General features: G+C 42.2%; 1 protein-coding gene across 1 annotated transcript in view; it reads right to left on the reverse strand.

The window, feature by feature from the left end:
• Nucleotides 1-1,820: 1,820 nt before the first annotated feature.
• Nucleotides 1,821-21,915, reverse strand: part of TMEM132B (transmembrane protein 132B) — a 263,337-nt gene continuing 243,242 nt past the window's right edge. The window contains exons 6-9 of the mRNA XM_068157430.1: nt 14,463-14,668; nt 6,404-6,677; nt 5,007-5,198; nt 1,821-3,593 (exon numbers count right to left, since the gene is read on the reverse strand). Coding sequence (XP_068013531.1) covers nt 2,439-3,593; nt 5,007-5,198; nt 6,404-6,677; nt 14,463-14,668 — 1,827 coding nt within the window. The 3' untranslated portion in view covers nt 1,821-2,438. The remainder of the gene's footprint in view (nt 3,594-5,006; nt 5,199-6,403; nt 6,678-14,462; nt 14,669-21,915) is intronic.

The raw sequence follows: 21,915 nt of genomic DNA on the forward strand, positions 1-21,915 counted from the left end.
TCTGGCTTTGCATTTGGGCCAAATACAAAAGAACATGTTGGGAAGTGATATTAAATTCTGAAAAGGCATTTTTATGTTGTTTGTAATAAGGATCTTAGTAGGAATTAACATTTCCTTACTAGGTCTGAATCATTTAAGGAGAGAACATTTGTTAAACAGCCCAAGATTTCATTTGACGCACAAGCACTGCATCCCTTATGAAATAGAAGCATCTCTGTGCTCTATTATTTTCTCTACTTAAAATTAGATCATAACAGATGCCATCCCCTCCCTATGCAGTTCAGTGCCAGCTAACCTAAGTCTCTAATCACTTATATAAGCCTGGTGTCCTCACTTTGTAATCACCCCATTAAAATTCTTGTGTTTTGTAGCAGTTATATTAAATGTGTTCCCAGCTGTGGATAAGGATCCAAATGCAGATTTTCTCAAAGCCAAGGTTGTCTGGTGTGTTCTAATACCAGAACTGACTCATACAATTTAACTCCTGTCCTGATCTACCTAAAAGTTGGGAACTGCTGTACCTAGAATCATAGAATCAGTCAGGGTTGGGAGGGACCACAAAGATCATCTAGTTCCAACCCCCCTGCCATAGGCAGGGACACCCCACACTAGATCAGGCTGGCCAGAGCCTCGTCCAGCCTGGTCTTAAACACCTCCAGGGATGGGGCCTTAACCACCTCCCTGGACAACCCATTCCAGGGTTTCACCACTCTCACAGTGAAGAACTTCTTCCTCATGTCCAGTCTGAATCTCCCCACCTCCAGCTTCATTCCATTCCCCTTAGTCCTATCACTACCTGATATCCTAACTCCCTCCCCAGCGTTCTTGTAGGCCCCCTTCAGATACTGGAAGGCCACAATTAGGTCACCTTGGAGCCTCCTCTTCTCCAGACTGAACAGCCCTAACTCCTTCAGTCTGTCCTCACAGGAGAGGTGCTCCAGCCCTCTGATCATCCTCATGGCCCTTCTACCTAAGGCAGTTGTTCTTGTGATGGATTCTGTGCAGCAAACACAAGATCCAAATGCCATGTGCTTTACTGGTTTTGTTAAGGATTATGTAGATTCAGGTTTTTTCCCCAACTGTGATTTTCAACTTCAGTTACAAAGAAAAAGAAAAAATGAAGTGGCAGCTTTGACTCTCCAGCATGTTTTCTTCATTAACATTTGAGATAGTCACTTTATAATGTGCCCAGGCTGTCTTTTCTTTCCTCCTTCCTTTTTCTTTTTAATGAAACACAGAGTAAGGTTTTTTTATCTGTGACAAGAACCTTACGGTCAGAGATGTTTGGGCTCTACCCATTGAGCAAGGACTTTGTTGTCCTGCTAAAGTCTGCCATTGATGTACTCATTAAAAGAGACTACCAGGGACTCCAAGATTTTGCTTATTTGCTAGGACATATCCTTCCTATTCTATGTGTTCTGATACCACATTTGACTTTCTCCTTCTGGTAATGTGTACTGTCTCCTGAGCTGCTATTTCAGCAAAGTGTTTCCTTTGCAGTATGTGCTGTTTGGTTGCAGGTTACTTTCTCACATTAGCAATGACAAAAGTAAACCCAGGGCTACCGCTTGATTTTTATTTTCCAGGGTTTATTATTGTATTTACAGTTCCCTGTAAGAAGATACAACCCTTTCCCAGTAAGAGCTCTAATACCTTTCTATGTATCAAATACTAAGGACCAATATACCCATATGGAAAGGAAAAGATAATCGGTGATGAAGGAGGATCCTCCGGGGGCTGATGCAGGCGAATAGAAAACTTAAATCATTATAAATATTACTGTACTACACTTTGGTACAACCAAACCCAAACAAAAAGCCTTCAAAGAAAATATTTAATGTTCCCTAAATCAAATAGAATTTGTAAACAATAGGAAAAGAAATTAACCACATGGGGGGGGGGGGGGGGGGGGTGTTGTGTTCATATCTGTAAAAAATAATGAGACTACTTGGCCGCATTGCACATAGGCAATAAAATCCGACTCATTCAGCTCCCTTTTAATGTAAGCCTTGGTGCAGGCTGTAAGCAAGAAATGTCCACTGTGCTTTACAAAGGACGACGACTAGAAAAATCAATGCAAACAAATCTCCCTTTCTTTTTCTGATTTGCCATTTATCATGAGAGATGACAAACAAATGAAGTCTCCTCTGAGTCTGAGCGTAGTTGTATTAGCATTTTGCTAGTACCAGGCAGTATACAAAAACAGCCATTGTGTGTGACACCTCCAACACCTACAGGTAGCTGGTTTTGGGGCACATCCTGGTTTGGGGTGAAACAGGTTTAACTCAGCCAGCCTCTTGTACCTGCTCAGTGATACCAGGTTATCATCTCAGTAACTCCAAGGTTGGACTGTCTTGTTCCTATTGCTGACTGGACTGACTGCTCCACCATCCATAAACAGAAGGCATAAAGGTGATTACAAACATAAGAAAGTAGTTTTACATATTGTCTTGCAGTCTTTCCATATAGTCCCTAAGTTCCTTGGAATCACCAAGATTCATATCTTGGCATACCCATTTAATATTGTCATCACTGTCAAAGAGAATTGAGTTGGTGTAGGGGCCTCCGTCCTCTGGCAGTATTGTTGTATATGAGGTGAACTTTACTCGCTTCTGCTTTGGCCCAGAATGGTTTATAGGTTCACTTTTAACTTCTTTTTCACAAAGATACTCAGAAGATCTGAGGATATGATTATGGAGAGTCTTCTGAGAACTCCCATTAAGAAGAAAGTTGCTTTCTTCAAACTGCATTCCTCTGTCAATCATTGTAGTGCACTCCTCTGATGGGAGTGAAATGTCAACTGGGTTTTCCAGCAGTTCAACCTCATTTCCAAGCCAGACCCAGTCATGGGAATGGGGGATGTTGCCTTGCTCACTTACAGCAAACCTTTTATGCCTGTACTTCCAAGCAAATGCCACGCAGTTAATCAAAAAGACCAAGATTGCCAAGCAGAAAACACAGAGCAGGGCATACATGCCAATCTCCAAATCTGTTAATCCTCTTGAAGTCAATGTGAGATCACTGGGATTGTTTTCTCCTGGTATTTCTACTTGTGTAGGGAAACCTGTGAAGGCAGTTGGGTTGTTTTGGAGCTGGCCATCCTCCAGGGACTCCTGATCAATGGGAGATATGAAAGTTGTGCTTTTGTTTGCATTGTCCTCGTGACTGGATATGTCCTCGTGGCTTTTGAACCATTCTTGTGCTGTCCTCTCTTGTTCTGCAGGTTTCTCTATGGAATTGCTTGCGTGGCTTTTAAAATCTCTATCTACATCATCAATGTCATTAGTGCTTCCTTTCTGGTCAGAATCTTTCTGCCCAAACTTTACTTTGACACTTCCTTTCCCAACAGCCAGAATGCTCTTCCGCTTAGTCTTCTGACATGGCTCACTGATCACCATTTCGATTTTTATCAGAGGTCCTTGTCCATCCCCTTCCGCCACTACCACAGGCCATCTGGACTGAAGGTTTTGGGGTGCAGACACTACCATCTCATCCAGTGAAGTGATGGAGATTGAGAAGTCCTTGGAGTCATAGATATCTAATGGTGTCACTGACCCATCACTGAACAAAATCCAAGCACTGACTATGGCTTCCTGGGGGATGAGAGGAAAAAAGAAAAGAAGGAAAAAAAATGAACTACGTAAGGTAAGAAAGCACAAATCAGACACTCAGTGTCAAAGTCTGACACTGGCACAATAAATACACAGTTTGACTTCAGTTTGTTTCATTTAAAACAAGAAAGCTAAAATGTCTGCTCTGCTTCTCATTTTCCTCTTGCAGATCTGTACTTTCTAGACCTCTCAGGCACTTATCTTGAGGAATTACCAAAGAGACAGTCATCTAAATTTAATAAGAGGTGCTGACAAATAAAATTGACAATTCTTGTTTTCAGTCTGAAGTGAGAAGCCTCATTTGAATGCCAGGGGTTCATGATGAACATAATCGTGTCTTCAAAGTCCTGGTTGTTTCATTTTATCAAGGACCTCTAATAGGGTATTTCTGTAATACTGTGCTTCTAATGCTGTATTTAACATAGCCTGTGGAGCTCTAAGTGTCACAACAGTGACCCCCTTCAGCCCACTGAAACAATCTAGGTTAAGAAGTAATGCAGTATTCTGAATTTTCTGTCATGCTTTCAAGTAGACAAGATTATGTGAAATATGCAAGAGTGATTGTAATCTTTCCTAGCAGCTACAGAAACACTCAAGCCTCTGCCATTTTAGAGGCATTTTGACCAAAACAATTTGGCTTTCTGCTGCAAATTGCTAGTGCTGGAAGGGTTGTTACACTTTCTCTAGAGATAGCCTCAGTTCTATAATAAATACAATTAAAAAGATAGATGTAACTTATTCCGTGATCTCATGCAAAGCTGTTTGATTCTTCAGATCATCTATGCCAACCCCCCTGTGGGGAGCAGTGGCCTCCTTCATTACATCAGGCTGTCCAGAAACCTGCCAAGCCTTACCCTGTGCATCCTCAAGGTTGGAGCCTCAACTACCTCCCTGGGCAGACTGCTCCAGTGTTCCACTACCCTCATGTTAACGAACTTCCTCCTAACATCCAACCTAAGTCTCCTCTTCTCTAACTTCAAATCATTGCCCCTCATCCTGTCACTGCAGGCCTTTGTAAACAGTCTCTCCCCAGCCTTCTTGTAGGCCCTCTTCCTGTACTAGAAGGCTGCTATTTGGTCTCCTCGAAGTCTTGTCTTCTCCAGGCTGAATGACCCCAACTCTCTCAGCCTATCCTCTTAGGATAGATGCTCGAGCCTCCTAATTATATTTGTGGCCCTCCTCTGGACTTGCTCCATCAGGTCCATAATCCTTCTTGTTTAGAGGGCACCAGAGTTGGACGCAGTACTCCAGGAGACATCTTGCTATAGGAAGTTCCTGCTTTGCACAAAGTCGTGCACAGTACTCACAGTCTAAAGTTTAAGGCAAGCAGCTTCTCTCTAGCTTCTGACAAAGCACAGGCAACAAATCCCCTCTGTACTGCAGCATGGGTCGTACCTGTTTGGGAGTGTGAAGGATATCATACGCAGAGGTGGTAGAGACGATGGCTCTCTTGTTTCCTTTGCTGATTTGTAAGGAGATAGACAAACCTGAAACTAGTTGTACCCCTAGATCTGTAATGGTCACACGGTCATCTAGAACTATCACTGTCTTCTCTGCCAAGATGGAATCCGAAAGAGGTGATAGAACCTTGAAAGAGAAAGCAAAAGCCTGAGCTATAAAGCAAGATTACACTCTAATTGGCATCATACTTCTGATTAATCTCGGGTTTGTCACATCCTTGTATGAGCTATAACTGATGTTCCCCCCAAGACATTGCACGCATTTGCTGCTGAATTACTTTATTCACAAAAATAATTTAATGAAGTAAGCAATCACTTCAAAACTGCAGCTTCATCTCAACAGTGGAGCAGAGATTGAATTCAACAGATTGGATTTGGTTTTGGTTTGTCTTTTAGAAAGCCATCTTTGTGTGATCTATAAAACCTCCTGTGAAAGCAGCATAGCACAAGACATAGTGGAGGGAACTGATTACTGCTGAAACTCAGTGAAGGAGTAAAGAAGTGCACAAAACCTGGCTGATAGGAACTTGGCTTGATGCCTCTGCAGGGACAGAGCATCTGAATGAAATCAAAAGGAGATTTGCAAAAGGACTTTGAAAATTCCACTGGCTGCCTGGCTGCATTTTTCAGTGCCAAAATAGACCTGTCAGTTTGGTCTAAGACCTTGTTTCTAACATAGAATCATAGAATGCTTTGGGTTGCAAGGAACTGTTTAAGGTCATCTAGTCCAACACTCTTGCGCTAAGCAGAGACATCTGAAACTAGAGCAGGTTGCTCCCAAATCTCCTGTTTGTGTTGACTACAAAGGAAATACAGTGGGACTGGAACATGGCAGATGTTTGTAGTTAGTAAGAGCCCCAGTGCTTAAATTCCTTTATTTTGATTAAGAAATGTCCATGAGGTTAGATAGACAGGTTGTGAATGTGACCATCCTGAAGGATTTCTGAAGGTCATTTCCCTGTCCGTTTAATGTGTTTCATTTTGTGAACCCAAATGGGCTAATTTTGCAAAGACATTTAAGCATATAAAAATGTCTGTGCATTTTGGGTAAAATTTCCTATCAGTTAGGTTCACAAGGTCCCACTTAAATTAAAAGAAGCTAGTTATGTGCAGCATGTAACCTGTTCCACCGTTCAGAAAGTCCTACTGTCCTGCTAGTCACACTAACATGGATAAATCCCTTTAGAAGTTTCACCTGAAGGTATTTTATGGAAGTGACAAACAGTAAAAATGAAAACCCATTCTAGCTGCCTTTTATGTTTAACATGCACATTTGTGTATCTGTATCCAGGACCCTCTCTGTGGAAGCTGCAGACGCATGTTGTGCTGTACCTGGACCGTGGTGATGCCATGCTCACGACCCACCAGAACTCGGCCATCTTGAAGCTTGGCAATCTTGGGTTCTTCTACCTTCATGAAATCAGTCACAAGGTCAGTGATGTCAAACTGCCACTCAGAGCCTAGCATATAGGTCAACTGGCCTCCAAACTCAGAGGATTCAGCTACAAACTGTGTGAGGACTCGCACCATGGCATGCTGATACTGGAGAGTGCAACCTTTTCCTTTTTTCTCATCATCCTCTTCATCTTCACTGTCTCGGGTGGGCCTGTAAATAGATCCAGGTTTGTTATCTGCATTGCCATGACCTCCCTACAGTGCTGCAGGGCTTCAGCTGTATGGTATTTTTAGTTTCATTAATGGTATCATCTGCTCCTGTGTGAGAAAGAGGAAAGCAGATTTTTGGATGTGCAGATTACTAAGCCTGGGTGAGATGCTTGTACAGCTTTTTTGCAATGTAGGATTTAAAGCTTACTGGCACTTCTGTTACTGATTTTTTTGAGTGGGACATTCCAGAAGCCTGAAAATATGTCTGCTGTTCCTGAGATTTCAGTGGAACCCATGAGGCACTTGCTCCCCCTGTCTCCAAGCTGCAGTCGAGTCTTGCAGAGGGCAAAGGGAAGAAGCATCAATTGCTTATGAGAGGGCAGTTCTAGAACAAAGCCCTGCAGCAACTCAACAGAGACAGGAGAGGATGTTTCTGCATCCTTTCATTCACTTTTGTTCATAGCATTTGTATCATGTTGTTTATCTCATCAAAGCTACTGTAACATATGTGAGATTCCCTGTTAGGCAATGCCACCCCATACTATCCCACATCTCTAACGCATACATTCATTAAGCCTCTGAGAAATATACCAAGATTTCATCTGAAATCTCACAGAGTTCATGCAAGTATCTGCTATATTTGTCAAGTAATGACTACAGGGACCTTCCAAAAACCCAATGAGGCACTTAGGTCACCACTCAAGATACCTGGGGTCAGGTTACACCATGCCAGCTGGTGAAACTACTGCTCACTCCACCTAACACCTGCAGCATTAGACATGCTTTCTATGACATGTTCTATCTGTCTGTGGCTATAGCAAAATAAACCTCATAACAATATCACAGCTTAAAGCATGCTTTATGTAAGGTATCACAGTGCTGCCATGCCTCACAGAATGTTGGCTGGTTTAAAACCCAGTTTCCCATAATTGGTTTGGTTTGTTGGTGTGTTTTTTGTTTGGTTGGTTTGTTTTGTTGTTGGTTTTCCTATTGCTCTTTCCCTGGGACAATCACATGGATTCTCTTATCCCTTTCCAGTCAGGTATTAAGCACTAGGGGGGTCACACTTCTACTCATTATGCCCCCATGCTGTGGAATTCGTTGCACAGAAATAATTTGCCTCCTTCCTTTACTTATTTATTGAGCCTGAAGCCACCTCTATAGCAAGAGTGGGAAATATAGGGTAAGCCTCTTATTTTCCACAGTGTTTTAGGAAGTAGTTTTGTGTTTACTGTGGTCCTTTATCTTCTCCTTTGAAACACCAGCTATGGGAAGCTATTTTAAAACAGAATTGCTTTTGTTATGAATTGCTTCGTGGCAAAGTTGGCAAACCGTAAGCTGAAAACCTATCTAAGACAAGCCCTTGTGCTCTTCAAAATGACAGCAAGTCCTGTGTTCCAGACTCTAATACACTGGAAATACATTTTCAATGCATCCCTTGTTAGCTGATGCCTGAAGTGAATGGTACTGGGTACTACCCTTTAGGTTTTATCTGCGTAAAACAGAAGTGTCAATCGTTAGTTGCTGAATGAAAGATCACTGAATAACCACTGAATTGTTGAGAAAAGAACAGGATTCTAAAATGGGATTTACAGTGCACACAGAAATTAGTTGTACAGAATCAGACTGGCTGGGTACTGGAGGGAAACTTAAAATTGTTCTCTTCTTCCCTACAAAAACGTCAGACTGGACTGTAAGCTGAATCCAGCCAGGCAGCAGAAGAGCCAAAAGTATTAGAAGGGGAAATATATGGAGCTTATGTGGCACATGAATATTTAGGCTGCTTTTGACTTTATAATGCTAGAAAAGAGTTTAGGCACTCCTTAGTGTTCCCACTTTCACTTTATTCCAGTGTTCTGACCCTCTTCAGCTCATCTAAACCATAACTCAGTTCTGAATATCCTGTCTTCGGGAAACCCAGGGTTAGCTCTGAGATTTTGGGATTTGACCCTCTTTTAAGTAATACAGAAGAGTGACATTAGTACCTGTGCAGAATTGGAGAGAAAATGTGCACAGCTTTTCAGGTCAGAGTACTGATGGGATTTTGGGGAAAAGAGCCACGGAACCAGTTTGCTTATGGGAAAAGAGACACAGAACCAGTGTTCTGTAGCTTGAAGAAATGTGTTCACATGTTCAACATTCACAGTGACTGAATTTTTTCACACAGTTCTGGTTTCCATTACATAACCAGATGCTTTACTCTGATTCAGTGTGTTACTGCTACTCATATTTAATTTTGTGTTTTAACTTTGTGTTTGTTTATTTCAGTGTTTAAAACTTCAGACTACTGGGCTGTTCAAGAAGAAACACATTCAAAACAACTTTGAGGGAAAGAATTCTTCAGGCTCAGTGACATACAGCTCATCAGTGTGAGCTGTGGAAGGATAACCAGAAATAACGAGTCTTCATAAGGGCGTTGAGGGAGCACCCAGGCTTAAGACTAGATGAACAGCCAGCACAACCAACCACACAAAGATGCTTCAGGTCCAACCCTTTCTTTATGGTGTCTCTAACAAACAAAGGTAAAGGCTCCATTTCCTTATAAAAACATTTATCTGTAGCAGGCAAATGCAGAACATCAGAAAAGCATCCCTGAAGCACAGAAGGGGTAAGGCACTTTCTGATGTCGGTGCAAAGAGAAAAGTGAGGTGTTTAGATTTTCAATACAAGCTTTGCAAGTCTGCTTTACTGACTCGGATTCCTTCTTTTCTTAAACAAATTTCCACTTCAAAGCCACAAATCCGTGATTCAGTAAGTCAGAGCATTTCAGTGTTTTGTCTCCACGGCACAACAAAATGTTTGCAATTGACTGAATTGCACAGTTCCCTTTAGAGTCTTAAACTTCTTGTTACAGTGTTTTCAGTAGGCTTAAAATCCTTCATTAAGCAGCGAGCTCATTTTCCTTTTAAGACATATCCTCATGAATATAAGCTATTGCTGCATATTGTGCTTTTTCCCCCCATGGACATCTCCAAGGTTAGCTCTGGATTGCTCTCAGGATCCTTTTTATCCTGTTTCTTGCTGCTTGGCAAATTTGACTGGAAGATTTTTAGCTTTTCTCGAGTGAACCAGGGTTGCCAGAACTACATTTAATTTACATTTCACACGGAGGAAGCCTGTGCCAGAGAGCCAAGTTAAAACAGCAGCCCTGTTACAAGGGTGCCTGCTAGCACTGATCTAATCAGTGATCTGTCAACTTTATATTATAGACACTGTCTGCGAGCAGTTTAAGTATGTCTCTTTTAATTCGTACCACTCTCAATCCAGGCATCTCATTCTCTGGCCAGATGCTAATTTTCTGTTAAGAAAAACCCTACAGAAAACAGGTTTGATGGGTTTGAATTTGCAATACTGATTGAAAAGAGTCATGTATTTAAAAAACATTTGCAACACCTCTAATTGCAGGGGGAAAAAAAAATCTATTTTGGATAGGAAATGCACGCCACTAGAAGTTGATTTACTGGAAGCTACAGAAACAAGCTGCACGTAGCTTCACCCACAGCTTGGAAAGAAATGCAATTTGCTGTCTTTACAGAGCTTGAAAATACAGTCTACCTATTAACAAAAATCTCTATGGCCTTGTCTCCATAGGACATTAAAGTCAATTAACTAAAGGAGTGAATTTACAGCATGTTCCAGCTTCGTGCAGATGTTGTTATTCACAAATGGAATGCTTTGAATCCAGTTTCATTTAGTTTGCTTTAAAGTATGACTTTATTTCTGAGTGGAGGCACACACAGAGCACTTAATCTTGTCCCACACTTAGCTTAGGCTACTTTTAGACAGGACTAAAGCAGAGCTACCACCTAATTAACCACCGGTTCCACAGACTCACTCACAAGCAATACTACTTCTGGCTTCGTTCTGTTTTGAAGGTTTACGCTTCTCAAAGGTTTGGAGTCACTATGACTTAGCAACGTCTTTAACAGCTATTGTGATGCTGGTAAAAGTCCAGTAAACTATGTGCCTGATGACTGAAGCACTGCTGCACTCGCACTGTGTGATGTCTGCCTCCCCAGGAGCCTCATGGAAACATGTGCTACTGCAGTTGCAAATATTTGCTGAAGTTTCCAGCTTGTTCTGTGAGCCTTTAGCTGGGCAATTCCTATTAATGCAAGTTGAAGCCACTCATCCCCTGTAAATGCTTGTGCATAGAGCCAGTGCAGAACTTCAGAAAAGTAATGATATTGCAGATGCATGAGGAGTCAAAATAAATGTTCTTGTTAGGCTAGCAGAGTCTGCCTGGACCTCTTCTACATTTTAATATTTGACTTTAATTTAAATACACACTTTTGTTTGCAGAGGCCCATTGCAGAAGGGGAGTTTTTGTCAGCCCATGCTAGCTCAAGGACCATGTACCATGCATTAGTCATGAGTGGATCCATGGAGATGACTTTCATCTGGAAAGGGAGGCTTTTCATATCCACAGCAGCATACACCACAGGCCAGCTTCTCCTTGGGATGGTAATCAAGGTTTGGCATGTATTTACAGACTGATCTGGTAAGTTGTGCAGGGGACACTACTATTCTTTTGATTTTTATTTTTTTCAGTTTCTGCCATGAAAGCAGCCAGGTTTTGATTCCTGGTCCTCTAGAAAGTTCCTGCTCTTACAGCAGTTCAGATTCCATGGTTCAAGCTGAGCTTGGCTTGTGGTGTTTGTAAAATGTTTGGGAAGCCCATGTCTTTTCATGGAAATTATTCAGGCTGTTAGGTAAGCAACATGTCTGTAGTCACATGTATTTTACAGTTACAAACATCACAGGGTTTATAGGGAGAAGCAACAAATTTCATTAGATCAACAGTTGGAAAGAACAGATGTGGTTTAGGGCATATAAACCCTTCTCCAGGTCTGAAATAGAAGCATCTATATTCAAATGAAGAACAGCCATGCTGAGGCAGTAGTTTCACAAACCTTTCTTTTGTTGACAGCACCAATAAACATGTTTAAAAGATTATTGTAAAGACCAGTTATATTTTTGCTGTCTGGCTCAGCCCCTCAGACAACTGAAGCAGCAGAGCCACACTGAGCATGTGGGAATGAGAGAGTGGAGTGGGGGAGCCAGAGGAGATGAAGGAGATGAGGTGTCTCTGCATAATCCCTACAAGAAATGCTCCAAAGTTTTACCTTCTGCATAATGAATTACTTTACAGCAATGTGTAGTTCTTGATGAGACCACCAAGAGAGTGGTGTGGTGATACCAACCCCAGTGGACAGGAGGAGAGCAGAAAATTTTTCTGTCTGTGGTGAGGTGAGGAATGAAGACACATGGCAATCCTTCCTGAGGACTGAGAGACTGCTTTCAGCTGACTTGTGGGCCATGTGCAACTGAATCTGAGTTTAAGTCTGCCTAAGTTGTTGCAGGAACTTTTGAAAGAAGCCATGAGGTAGATATCCTCTTCTTTGCAAATGAGGGTTTTTAAGGATATATCAAAAACCTCATAATTATTCCAAATAATGGCTCTTCCTTATGTGAAAGTGAGGTTGAAGCAATACAGTGCTGTGGCTACCACACCTGCTGGGAAATGCTTGGATGTGGAGTTTTTCTTGAAGACTCTCCTCTCTCCCCTTCAAACCCATTCTCAGTTATCACACAAGATAAGCTCCTCACCACCCAGCACTCATGGTGTACCCTTACACCAGGCAGACACTGTGAAGAATTATCAGAGTTATCAAATGTGGCCTTCTGGCTCTATCACTGAATGAGGATTCAGGAAACAAGCCTGCAGCTCCTGACTACAGTCCAAGTGTCTTGTGTGCTTCAGGCCACCATTTAGAAACTAATCACAAAAATTCCCCCCTGTTTAGGGTAGTGAGAAACAGGCAGCTATGATGGAGATGGAGGTATAAGCAGACTGAAAACTAAAAAAGGGGAAAAATCCAAAACACCCAAAAGGAGAAACCACTACATCTCAGGTAAACCCCATCCAAATCTAAATGTAAAAACCTTAAGTGCAAAGTAAATGTCAGAGTGAGCATAAGTAATGCTAGTCCTAGACTGGCTATTGATTCAGAATTCCCCTCCAAAGCTAAAAATGATCTGCATGAATGTTCCATAAAACAAGAGATAATTTATTTCTTGTGGAATCCTTTCCCGCTCACAGGGGCATGTGCTGTTGACACACAATGTCATAAACTAACAGCTGCAGTTCTGGGGAACGTTACAGTGTCTCTACTTTCTCTTCCACCCTTCACTGAAAATGTTTGCTGAAGATGTGCCAGCAGTTCAAATGCAATACGAGCATCAGTGAACTCGTGCCACTTGCCAGCTTGCAAACACAGCAGCCTCTCAGATCATTATCTTTATTTCAGCTGGCCCTAATAAATCAGAACTAGACACCAGGGGGAAAATTTCCAGTACTGTGTGTAATGTGTTTAAAGTCAGAATGTCCATGACTGTTAACCACAGTTGCATGTCTAACTCATGGAGCTTGCTGCTGGAAGTTTACTCCTGTAATAAACACCAACAGCCTAATCCTGCAGCCATTTACTCAGCAAAATCACTAAAAAAACCCTAGTTTCAGTAGGAGCTGTGCCTAAGGGAGTGTTACAAGGTACATTACAGGCAGAAGAAGGTGAGTTAAGTGAGATTTTTAGCAGCCAGCATATGTCCATTCCTCACCTAGCATATCTCTTCTGCCCCAACTGGCAGCTTTGCCCTTATCACTGAAGTAAACACAGATTTGTCCTGTGCAGATCCTCACCACCTCTTCTGCCACAGCCAGAAAAAAATGTCCGCGTAGCCAAGAGGTGAGTCAGTCTCCTTCTTTGGAGTTCATTCTCTGAGTATCCTGTAAATTTTGTCCTATTACCCTTAGTTTTATGCCTTCATATAAAGTGTTAGATCATTCTACTCTACTGCTGTCTGTTTGGTCTCTTTAAGCCTCTTCAATAGCCGAGATGTTCTCCTGGGCAAATCAAGTGCTTTAGCTACAACTGCCACAGTGTTTAGCACTACAGTTACTGCTGCCAGAAGTGCTCTTGCACTGTGCTATAAATCTGAGCTGGTGTCAATCCTTGTTCTCTAGTAGTATTTTTCAACTCATCCTGAAACCCACCAATATAGCAGTGGTCCTGGAAGTTCTTCATTTTTCAAATTGTCCAAGTGATAGCTATTCTACAATGAGTATTTTCAGAAGGCAATGATGGAGACAGAACTCAAAGTTCCCAACCCCTGCACCCTCCTTTTTTCCTCCTCTGCATTTTTTTCTGGTAGAATCCATACAGCAAGACACAGTTTTCAATAGTGGGGTTTTTTTTTTGCCTAATTCAGATCTATGTAATGCTTCAGCCAGGTCTGTGCATCTGTGGCAGGAACTGAACCATCATCTGCAGTAAGAGATTCATAGAATGGTTTAGGCTGGAAGGAGCCTTTAAAGATCTAGTCCAAGACCGCTGGTAGCTCCCAGTGCCTGACGCTCTGCCCCTATTTTATTTGGCACTGTAGACAGAAACTTAAGCACTGACAGTGCTGAATATTGCACACACAGAATATTCCATACAGGATGAGAGAGGACCAGGTCCTTTTCCTCAGATTTGCACATCACACCTTTCCTGAGATTATGTGGAACTGGTCAATGTTCCAGGCAAAGCCAGTGACTTTAAAGCTCTATAGATCAGGATAAAACTGATGTCACTGTTGGATGGTTTGATGAAGGTTAAGAGAGACTGTAAAACTAATTTTAAACAACAGACTTTGAATTCCATGAAACACTCTAAAAATTTGTTGTGTTGCAAAATCAGATTCCTGGGCATGTATCTGGACTGTGCTGGTGCTGTGAGCATACCTTTTATTGGAGGTGACCGGTATCCTCCAGCCTTTGATCTGGCTGAGTTCTGTATCGGAGATCTCTATCTGCAGCGGGAGCCTTGGAACCCAGACCGTCACTTCCAATTGGGTGGTAAAATGCTGATAAGTGAAGTTCACAATCGTATCCACTTTGCTTTTCATTTCCTTGCCATTAACGAAGATGGAGTCACAGCTGTCAGAAACCTTTAAAAACAAACAAAACAAAACAAAAAGGCAAAAGATTAATTGGGAAATGAATAAAAGTTCCTGAGGAAGCAGGAGGAATGATACATCAGTCCAAAGACAACACTGATAATGTGAGTCATGCATATTGCATTTTCAGTTTTCTAATTAGTAGCAAACAGTGATAAATGGACCTCAGGGAAACAGTTCTGCTTTCCTCAATGGATACTACTCAAACTACAAAAATAATTTAATGGTGGTGTATAACCTATGTGAATCTTTTATACTAGGCAAATTAAACTCTTCATGAATCAAACTCCATGTGCATCAAAGTTTATGTTTACAACTTGCTTAAAGAATCTGGAAAAAATGGGGCCATATGTTAGTAAGAAAAAGACTGACTCAGGCCCATAAACCAGAATCCTTTGAGTTTTTTTTTCCTCGAGCACTGCATTGCTGAAATACAAAGATCCCCTTATGGCTCATGAGCAGAAGTGCAGCAGAAGCATTAATTTTTAGAACTTCTTAGTAATTGTTTTAGCAAAATGGATTCATGGTTGCTTTGTGTCACTAAATGAAATTACTGCCAAAACCAGCACGTTGGCTCCTTACTACAAACTCATCTACCCTCTTGGACCGAAGGATCCTTTGGCACAAAATCAAGGTCCTGAGCAGGGATCCCGTGTATCTGAAGAACATGACAGCAATTCATTTGACCTGCTTCTTGAGTAGAAGGAACTCCTCCTTCATGAGGTGTGGATGTGTATGTATACTTTTGGATTATATATTATATACACACATTTAATGTATAACAAGTTTGTATGTATGTATATAGGTACATGTGTATATATAGTTGTATTTATATCTATATACAGGTTTACATTCTGCTTAGAAGCAAGAGAGAGGTGATACTCTCCAATGAAGTCCATAGAATAATAATAATAAACCAGGTTGGAAGAGACCTTCAAGAACATTGCATCCAACCCATCAACCAATCCAACCCACCTAAACAACTAAACCACAGCACCAAGCACCCCATCAAGTCTCCTTCTGAACACCTCCAATGATGGTGACTCCACCACCTCCCCAGGCAGCCCATTCCAATGGGCAATCACTCTCTCTGTGTACAACTTCCTCCTAACCTCCAGCCTAAACCTCCCCTGGCACAGCTTGAGACTGTGTCCTCTTGTTCTGGTGCTGGTTGCCTGGGAGAAGAGACCAACCTCTGCCTGTCTACAACCTCCTTTAAGGTAATTGTAGAGAGAAATAAGGTCACCCTTGAGTCTCCTTTTCTCCAGGCTAAGCAACCCCCTTTTAAAAGCACAGTTTGAGATGTAGTTTTGTGCCTGACATGGACTTTGCTCTCTGTTAGGACTGTTCTGTGTCATACCTGGGGATGTGGTTTAGGGGTGAACCTGGTAGAGTAGGGTTATTGGTTGGACTTGGTGATCCTGAGGGTCTTTACCACCCTTAATGTTTCTGTGATTCTGTAATACTGTGTAATGCAGTGGGACTTGGATCTGAAGGGGTGCTGGGTAAGCCAGTGAGTAACTTCTGATTTACTGCAGTTACTGAGAGAATTTGTGCAGACTGCAGTGGGGAATGTACTGAAACACATCCCATTTTAAATCTCAGACTAAACTAACTTTTCTCTGGAGCTGTGACAAGGTGTATTGCTGTTAGATGGGCAATACCAGAAGTCTACTATCATATGGAGCACATTCAAACAACTAACTATTGCCCAAATGGCTCTCATAATGCTTTTAAGATTTATAGACAACTTGCCCAAGAGTCAGTTGCTTCAGAAGCCAAAGCATACCAGTAAACTTTAGTAAGCTTTATGCAGGTCCTCCAGTGACAAGTTTTATTTCCAGAATAATTGTGACAACATTTTAAATGATGGCAACTCTCAGGCCGAGCATGGAAGGAGGAACATGTGGGAAGTGTTGTGCCAGTTGATCTCTTGGTACATAGGCACTGCACATAGACCATATCCAATGACTGTTTCACTTAGTGGGACTACATAGACAAACGTTTCATACTGCACCTTGCATAATTGCCATTGTACAACTAAGGTCATTCTCCTGTGCAGCTTCTTACTAAGCAATAGCTTTGCTAAAAACATTGCCATGTGCCTTGAGATTCATGCTAGAAGTGCTCACTGACTGATGGGTTTGTCCATATGCAATATACATCTAGAAAGTAAAAAAGCTTCACTTCTACTTCTGTCATTTCCAAGTCAGCTTCTTAGATCCTCATCAATGCTCTGAGACTACAATCAGTTGCTTTTTCACAAAAGCACTAAGCCAGGGTGTGAGGGATGGAGCAAAGGAAGCCAAGCCAAGTCATGCTTCTGGAGAGAATCCTCCTCCCACAGAAATGCTTAATGAGTACAAGAATTTGGAGGGAGGGGGGAATAAAGAAATCAGCCTAGCTGTTTGATAAAGAGGTTAAATGGACTCCAGGCTCAGGAGTACCACAAATGAGATGGAACATACTCAGAATCTTTGTTTCCCCCTCATAATGTGTCACAAGTGCCTCTGGAAAGCTTAAGCACATTAAGCGAGGCCATTAATTGAATGAGCAGTTGAGATTCTAAAGCATAAAGCTTACATCTAGGGAGTTTTGTAAGAATTAATTCAAGACAGAAATCATTAAGAAAACTCAAAGAGGGAGGGATAAACATCAAGACTGGATCAGGGGAATAACTAATATCTGACATGACAGCAGCTAATATTTTAGATTCTCTATGTGCTCCTTAAAATATTATTCTTGTCAGCAGGCAAGAAAGGTGCTAAATTAAGGAACTGAAAGATGGACTTCAATTGTAGCTGTAAAAATATCAGTCTAGGCTTACAAATTTTGCAGATTATGTGTCTAGACAGAGTCATTCAGTCATTTATATACTGACCAAGGTGTAAGTATAAATCAGTACATGTCAGTATGCTATAGAAGTCCACCCAGTGACCTTGTGTAGAGTTCAGAGCTCACATCTCTCCAGTTTGTCTTCCAGAAAATAACACAATCTTGAAAGCAAAACTTGGGAAGAGGCATTGCTGTTTCAGCTTTCCAGCTGGAACTTGGGTTTCCTTTATTAGGTACAAGCAAACCAGAGTTGGAAGGAAAATTTTTTGCGCAAATAAAGGTGAAACTGACTAAAGCTTACCTGAGGAAGCTTCTGTTACACTCACCAGGCATTTAATTACTGTTTCATTCACTGCACCTAACAGCGGTCATTACTTAGAAGTAGCTTTGCTTTGTCTGAAGGAAAGGAGAACCCTGAGTGTGAATAGAAAATGCCCGGCACTCCTGTTGTCGCTTGGGATCTACTGCAGACCCAGGAGAAAGAATTAATTTCATGGAGATGAGAGCTGTGATCTGGTGTTAACAGCACTCTGACAGTCCTCCAAAGTGAAGAGGGAATGACAAACACATGTTGAGCTTTGGGGACTCAGTGCCAGCTGCATGCTCTGGCCAATGGCCTTCAGTAAATATTCTGCTTTCCTTCTCCTCTTCTAAGTATCCCCTGTGCTTTTCTAGTCACAGACTGCCAGAAGTGGTTTGTTATGCTGCTGGAAGGGGAACTGGCATGACCTGCTGCTGGAGTTTGGGGAGTTCACAGCTGCTTACATCAGAAAGCACCCCGGTTCGCCATGGGGCAAGCTCTGACACATCAGAACAGAGTTACATTAGTAGGTGACTTAAAACACGTTTCTTTTGGGCTGCTGGTTCTGAAGGAGCATTGAGTGAAAGTGCTGTTAAATCTCTCCTGCAAGCACTACACAGTGAGAAGACGCACAAGTGAGAAACTTAGAATGCCACCCTTTACCTAGCGCAGAGCAAGCCTGTTTAAAACAGTCTGTCACCATCCACTGTCAACTGCCTGGAAAATCAGAAAGTGCTCTTTAAGGCAGTTTACAACCTGGAGGGCAGGCTGGCCAGTGGTGTGCTTTGGGATGCAGGTCAAGAGAAAGTGAGCCTCAATTAACCTCTCTGTGCTTTGAAGCAGGTGGTTGGCTCCAATCCTCACAAGTAATTGTAAAAAGCACAATTTGCCCAGTACAGACTGTCACAGCCTCCTCATTTTAGACTGATCCAGAACAAAAGTAGCCAGCAATCCAAAAGAGTAATTGGGAAATCATTCGATGTTCAGGTCAGTGAAGGTTTATACACCCTTTGGGTGAACAGGTGAAAGGGAGGGGCTATGAGATGATAAGGAAACAAGTAATGCCTGCTGCCTGGTTCAGGAGGATTGGTTCTAAAGCTCATACTTCAGCTTGCAGGTCATTCTGTAAGGAGGCTGAACAAGGATATGTAACAGAAAACAGTCACATTAATACCCCTGGAGGTTTCCAGTTAAACAAGATCTTGTTGCTCAATGCCTGCTTGGTACAATCATTTCCTGCCCCCCCCCCCCCCCCCCCCGACTCTTCTCTGGGAAGAGAGAGCAAGATGGTTTCAGGAGAGTCTTGCCATGGGTCTTTAGAGTCAACAGCACCTCAGGGCTTCCCCAGCCCATGCCTCATCTCCAATTAATAATTTTGTGTTGTTGTTATTATCATCATTATTATTATTGTTTTATTTTCTGTTTAATTTGGTACAAGGCAACAATGACTGAGTGGGTGTAAGAGTGGTACCAGGTACAATGCCAAGCTATCTTGTGGCACTTTCATCTCTCAATTTCTTGACACACAATGTCCAAAAGGATGCTGGAATTTAAACAACCCATTTATAGAAGAGGAAACTGAGGCATGGGCAGCACGTATCAGAGTTGGGTTTGATGCAGTCTTTTCAGCAGAGAGCTAGAGCCATTTGGTTGTCCTGCCAGGTCCTTAAAGGATTTAGGTTTGTAGTTCAACTGCACCCCTGAAAAGAGATCCTTTCTGCACTTGCTTTCAAAAGAGCCTTCACTAGTACCTCAGCAGAGCTGGCCTTTACAAGAGGAGGGTTTTGCCTGGAATCAAAATCTACTGGCATTTAAAACTGCTTAACGTTTACTGGGATAGATGTGCAGGCTTTTCAGCTTTGTAACCCTCTTTTTTCAACAGCAAACTCCAACCTTACTCCAGCCTCTGCCCAAGACAAGACTGCTCCTGATGTTCAGCATACGAGGAAGAGCCCTGAGCGTGGTCTGACTGCAGCCACCGAAGTCTTCTGTAAACAGGCCCACCCACCACTGGTCTCAGGAGCCAGAGCTCTTTGGAAGAAGAGGTTCCTAGGTATGACAGACCATCAAATTGCAGATATTTATCAAAGGTCAGAGGAAGAGTGCACAGTGCTGCTCTGCAGTCAGTGTGTAAAGGATGCAAAGTCTCATTACTGTGGCTGAGGTTATAAAGAGAACAGTTGTAACAAGATTTTAAAGTGACTGAGCCTAGTGTAAATGGCTCATTCTCATAATAATCTTACAACTGTAATTTTGTGGTATTTCCTGAATGCCACCTTTCCCACCTTTTCTGCAGCACTGTGCCTGCCATTGTCTTGTTAGCCCATTAGGAAGGACTTGCTGAGCTACTTCAAGCCCTTGCATTGCATGATTTTATTCTGCCTCCTGCGTCTTTTCATATGGCCCCAGCATGGCTGTATGCAGAGGTGTTTCTGGTTTGGGTAATTTTGTACTTTATTTCTTTATTGCTACATGTTTGCTTTAGAAGCACAGTCTGGAATCTGGCTTAGTGCTTGGGTAATAGTTGAAGACAAAAAGAAGCATTATTCTTCTCCCTATCTTCTTCTTTCTCCTTCTTTCCCTGCCCCAGCTGCTGTCCCTTCTGTACCATGCACTGCCTGCAGCTACTATTGATGGAGTCCCTCCTAAACCAACAAAGGATAGAAAAACATGCCTTGTCTTGAGACAAATAAACAAACAAAGAGTTTTCCCAACCCCTTTTCAGCTAAGAAATGCTAGTTTCATCTAAATTCAGAGTTACACCTGATCATAGTCAGTCTAGAAAATGTCAGACTTTGTGTTTTGGCTGTAGCTGTGTGTTGTGTTACGTTATGTCATGACATGTTAATTATTCTAGTGCACAATATTTGCCCACATGCATGTGTCAAGTGATTAAAGCAGAAATTTTCATTCCATTTGATTTTCCTTTTAAAATCAATTGTAATTGGCCAAGGCTGAATTACAGTTCTGCCTCAGAACAACATATTATCTCCTTATGGGCTAGTGTGGCAGAGACAGTCCAGTAGTGACTCAGACTGTGCTGATAACTGCAAACAAATCTCTGCAAAGCACTTCTGGGCCAGCCCATGAGATTCACATTTCTGCTGTATAGGTGAGAAGTTGCATTGTCAACTAGGACCCAGTGAGGTGAGAAGCATCCAGTGAAGAGAAGACATTGCCCCTACTTCTGGAACTGAAGCAGCAAAAGGTGCAACTCCCAAAGCAGTCCCTGCACTGTACCTCTCAAAGCAAGTGTTGTATGTGGCCTGCCAGGCTCAGCAATGCACTAATTTCAGCCTCCTCCCCAAGGCAGGGATTTCTGTACATAGTTGCTTCTGGCAATATCTCTGCTTCTCCCTGCCCCACCTAATTGTGTGTGCTGGGGTCGGCAGATACTGTCTTCAAGCAATTTGAGGGAAATGGTAAATTAAGAGTATGCAGAGTAAAGGATGGCAAATTACATGAAGCTGAAATTGAAACTAATGAAAACAGAAGTTTTATTCCCTTTTAATTTTAGACATGTGCAGAATAGCCTTGGAAGTGTCATTTTTGAAACAACCTTTTCACGTTAATTTGGTTTTATTGGCAAATCAGGTCTCCAAGTACTGTTCTCCAGAATAGCTGATGTAGTTTCAGATAGAAGTGTTGGTTAGAGCAATCCCTTGAGATATATTCTAAGGTTTGTTTCCTATTTAGAAACAATAGCAGGAGTTTAAGTCAAACGTTCCCCATCTCATGTATTTAATAAGCAATTGCTTTTTGTCTTATCAGTGAATAATAATGTTACATGAGATGCATGGGATTGTTTAGCCTGGAGAAGAGGAGGCTCAGGGGTGACCTCATTGCCCTCTACAACTACCTGAAGGGTGGTTGTAGCCAGGATGGGGTTGGCCTCTTCTCCCAGGCAACCAGCACCAGAACAAGGGGACACAGTCTCAAGCTGTGCCAGGGGAGGTTTAGACTCGAGGTGAGGAGGAAGTTCTTCACCGAGCGAGTCATTCGTCATTGGAACGGGTTGCCCAGGGAGGTGGTTGAGTCATCGACCCTGGAGGCATTCAAGGGGAGACTGGACGTGGCACTTGGTGCCATGGTCTAGTCATGG

This window comes from Melanerpes formicivorus, unplaced genomic scaffold (genome assembly GCF_026170545.1).
Source record: "Melanerpes formicivorus ecotype bairdi unplaced genomic scaffold, bMelFor1.0.p_v2 SCAF_36, whole genome shotgun sequence".
In the NCBI taxonomy this organism is placed as follows: Eukaryota; Metazoa; Chordata; class Aves; order Piciformes; family Picidae; genus Melanerpes; species Melanerpes formicivorus.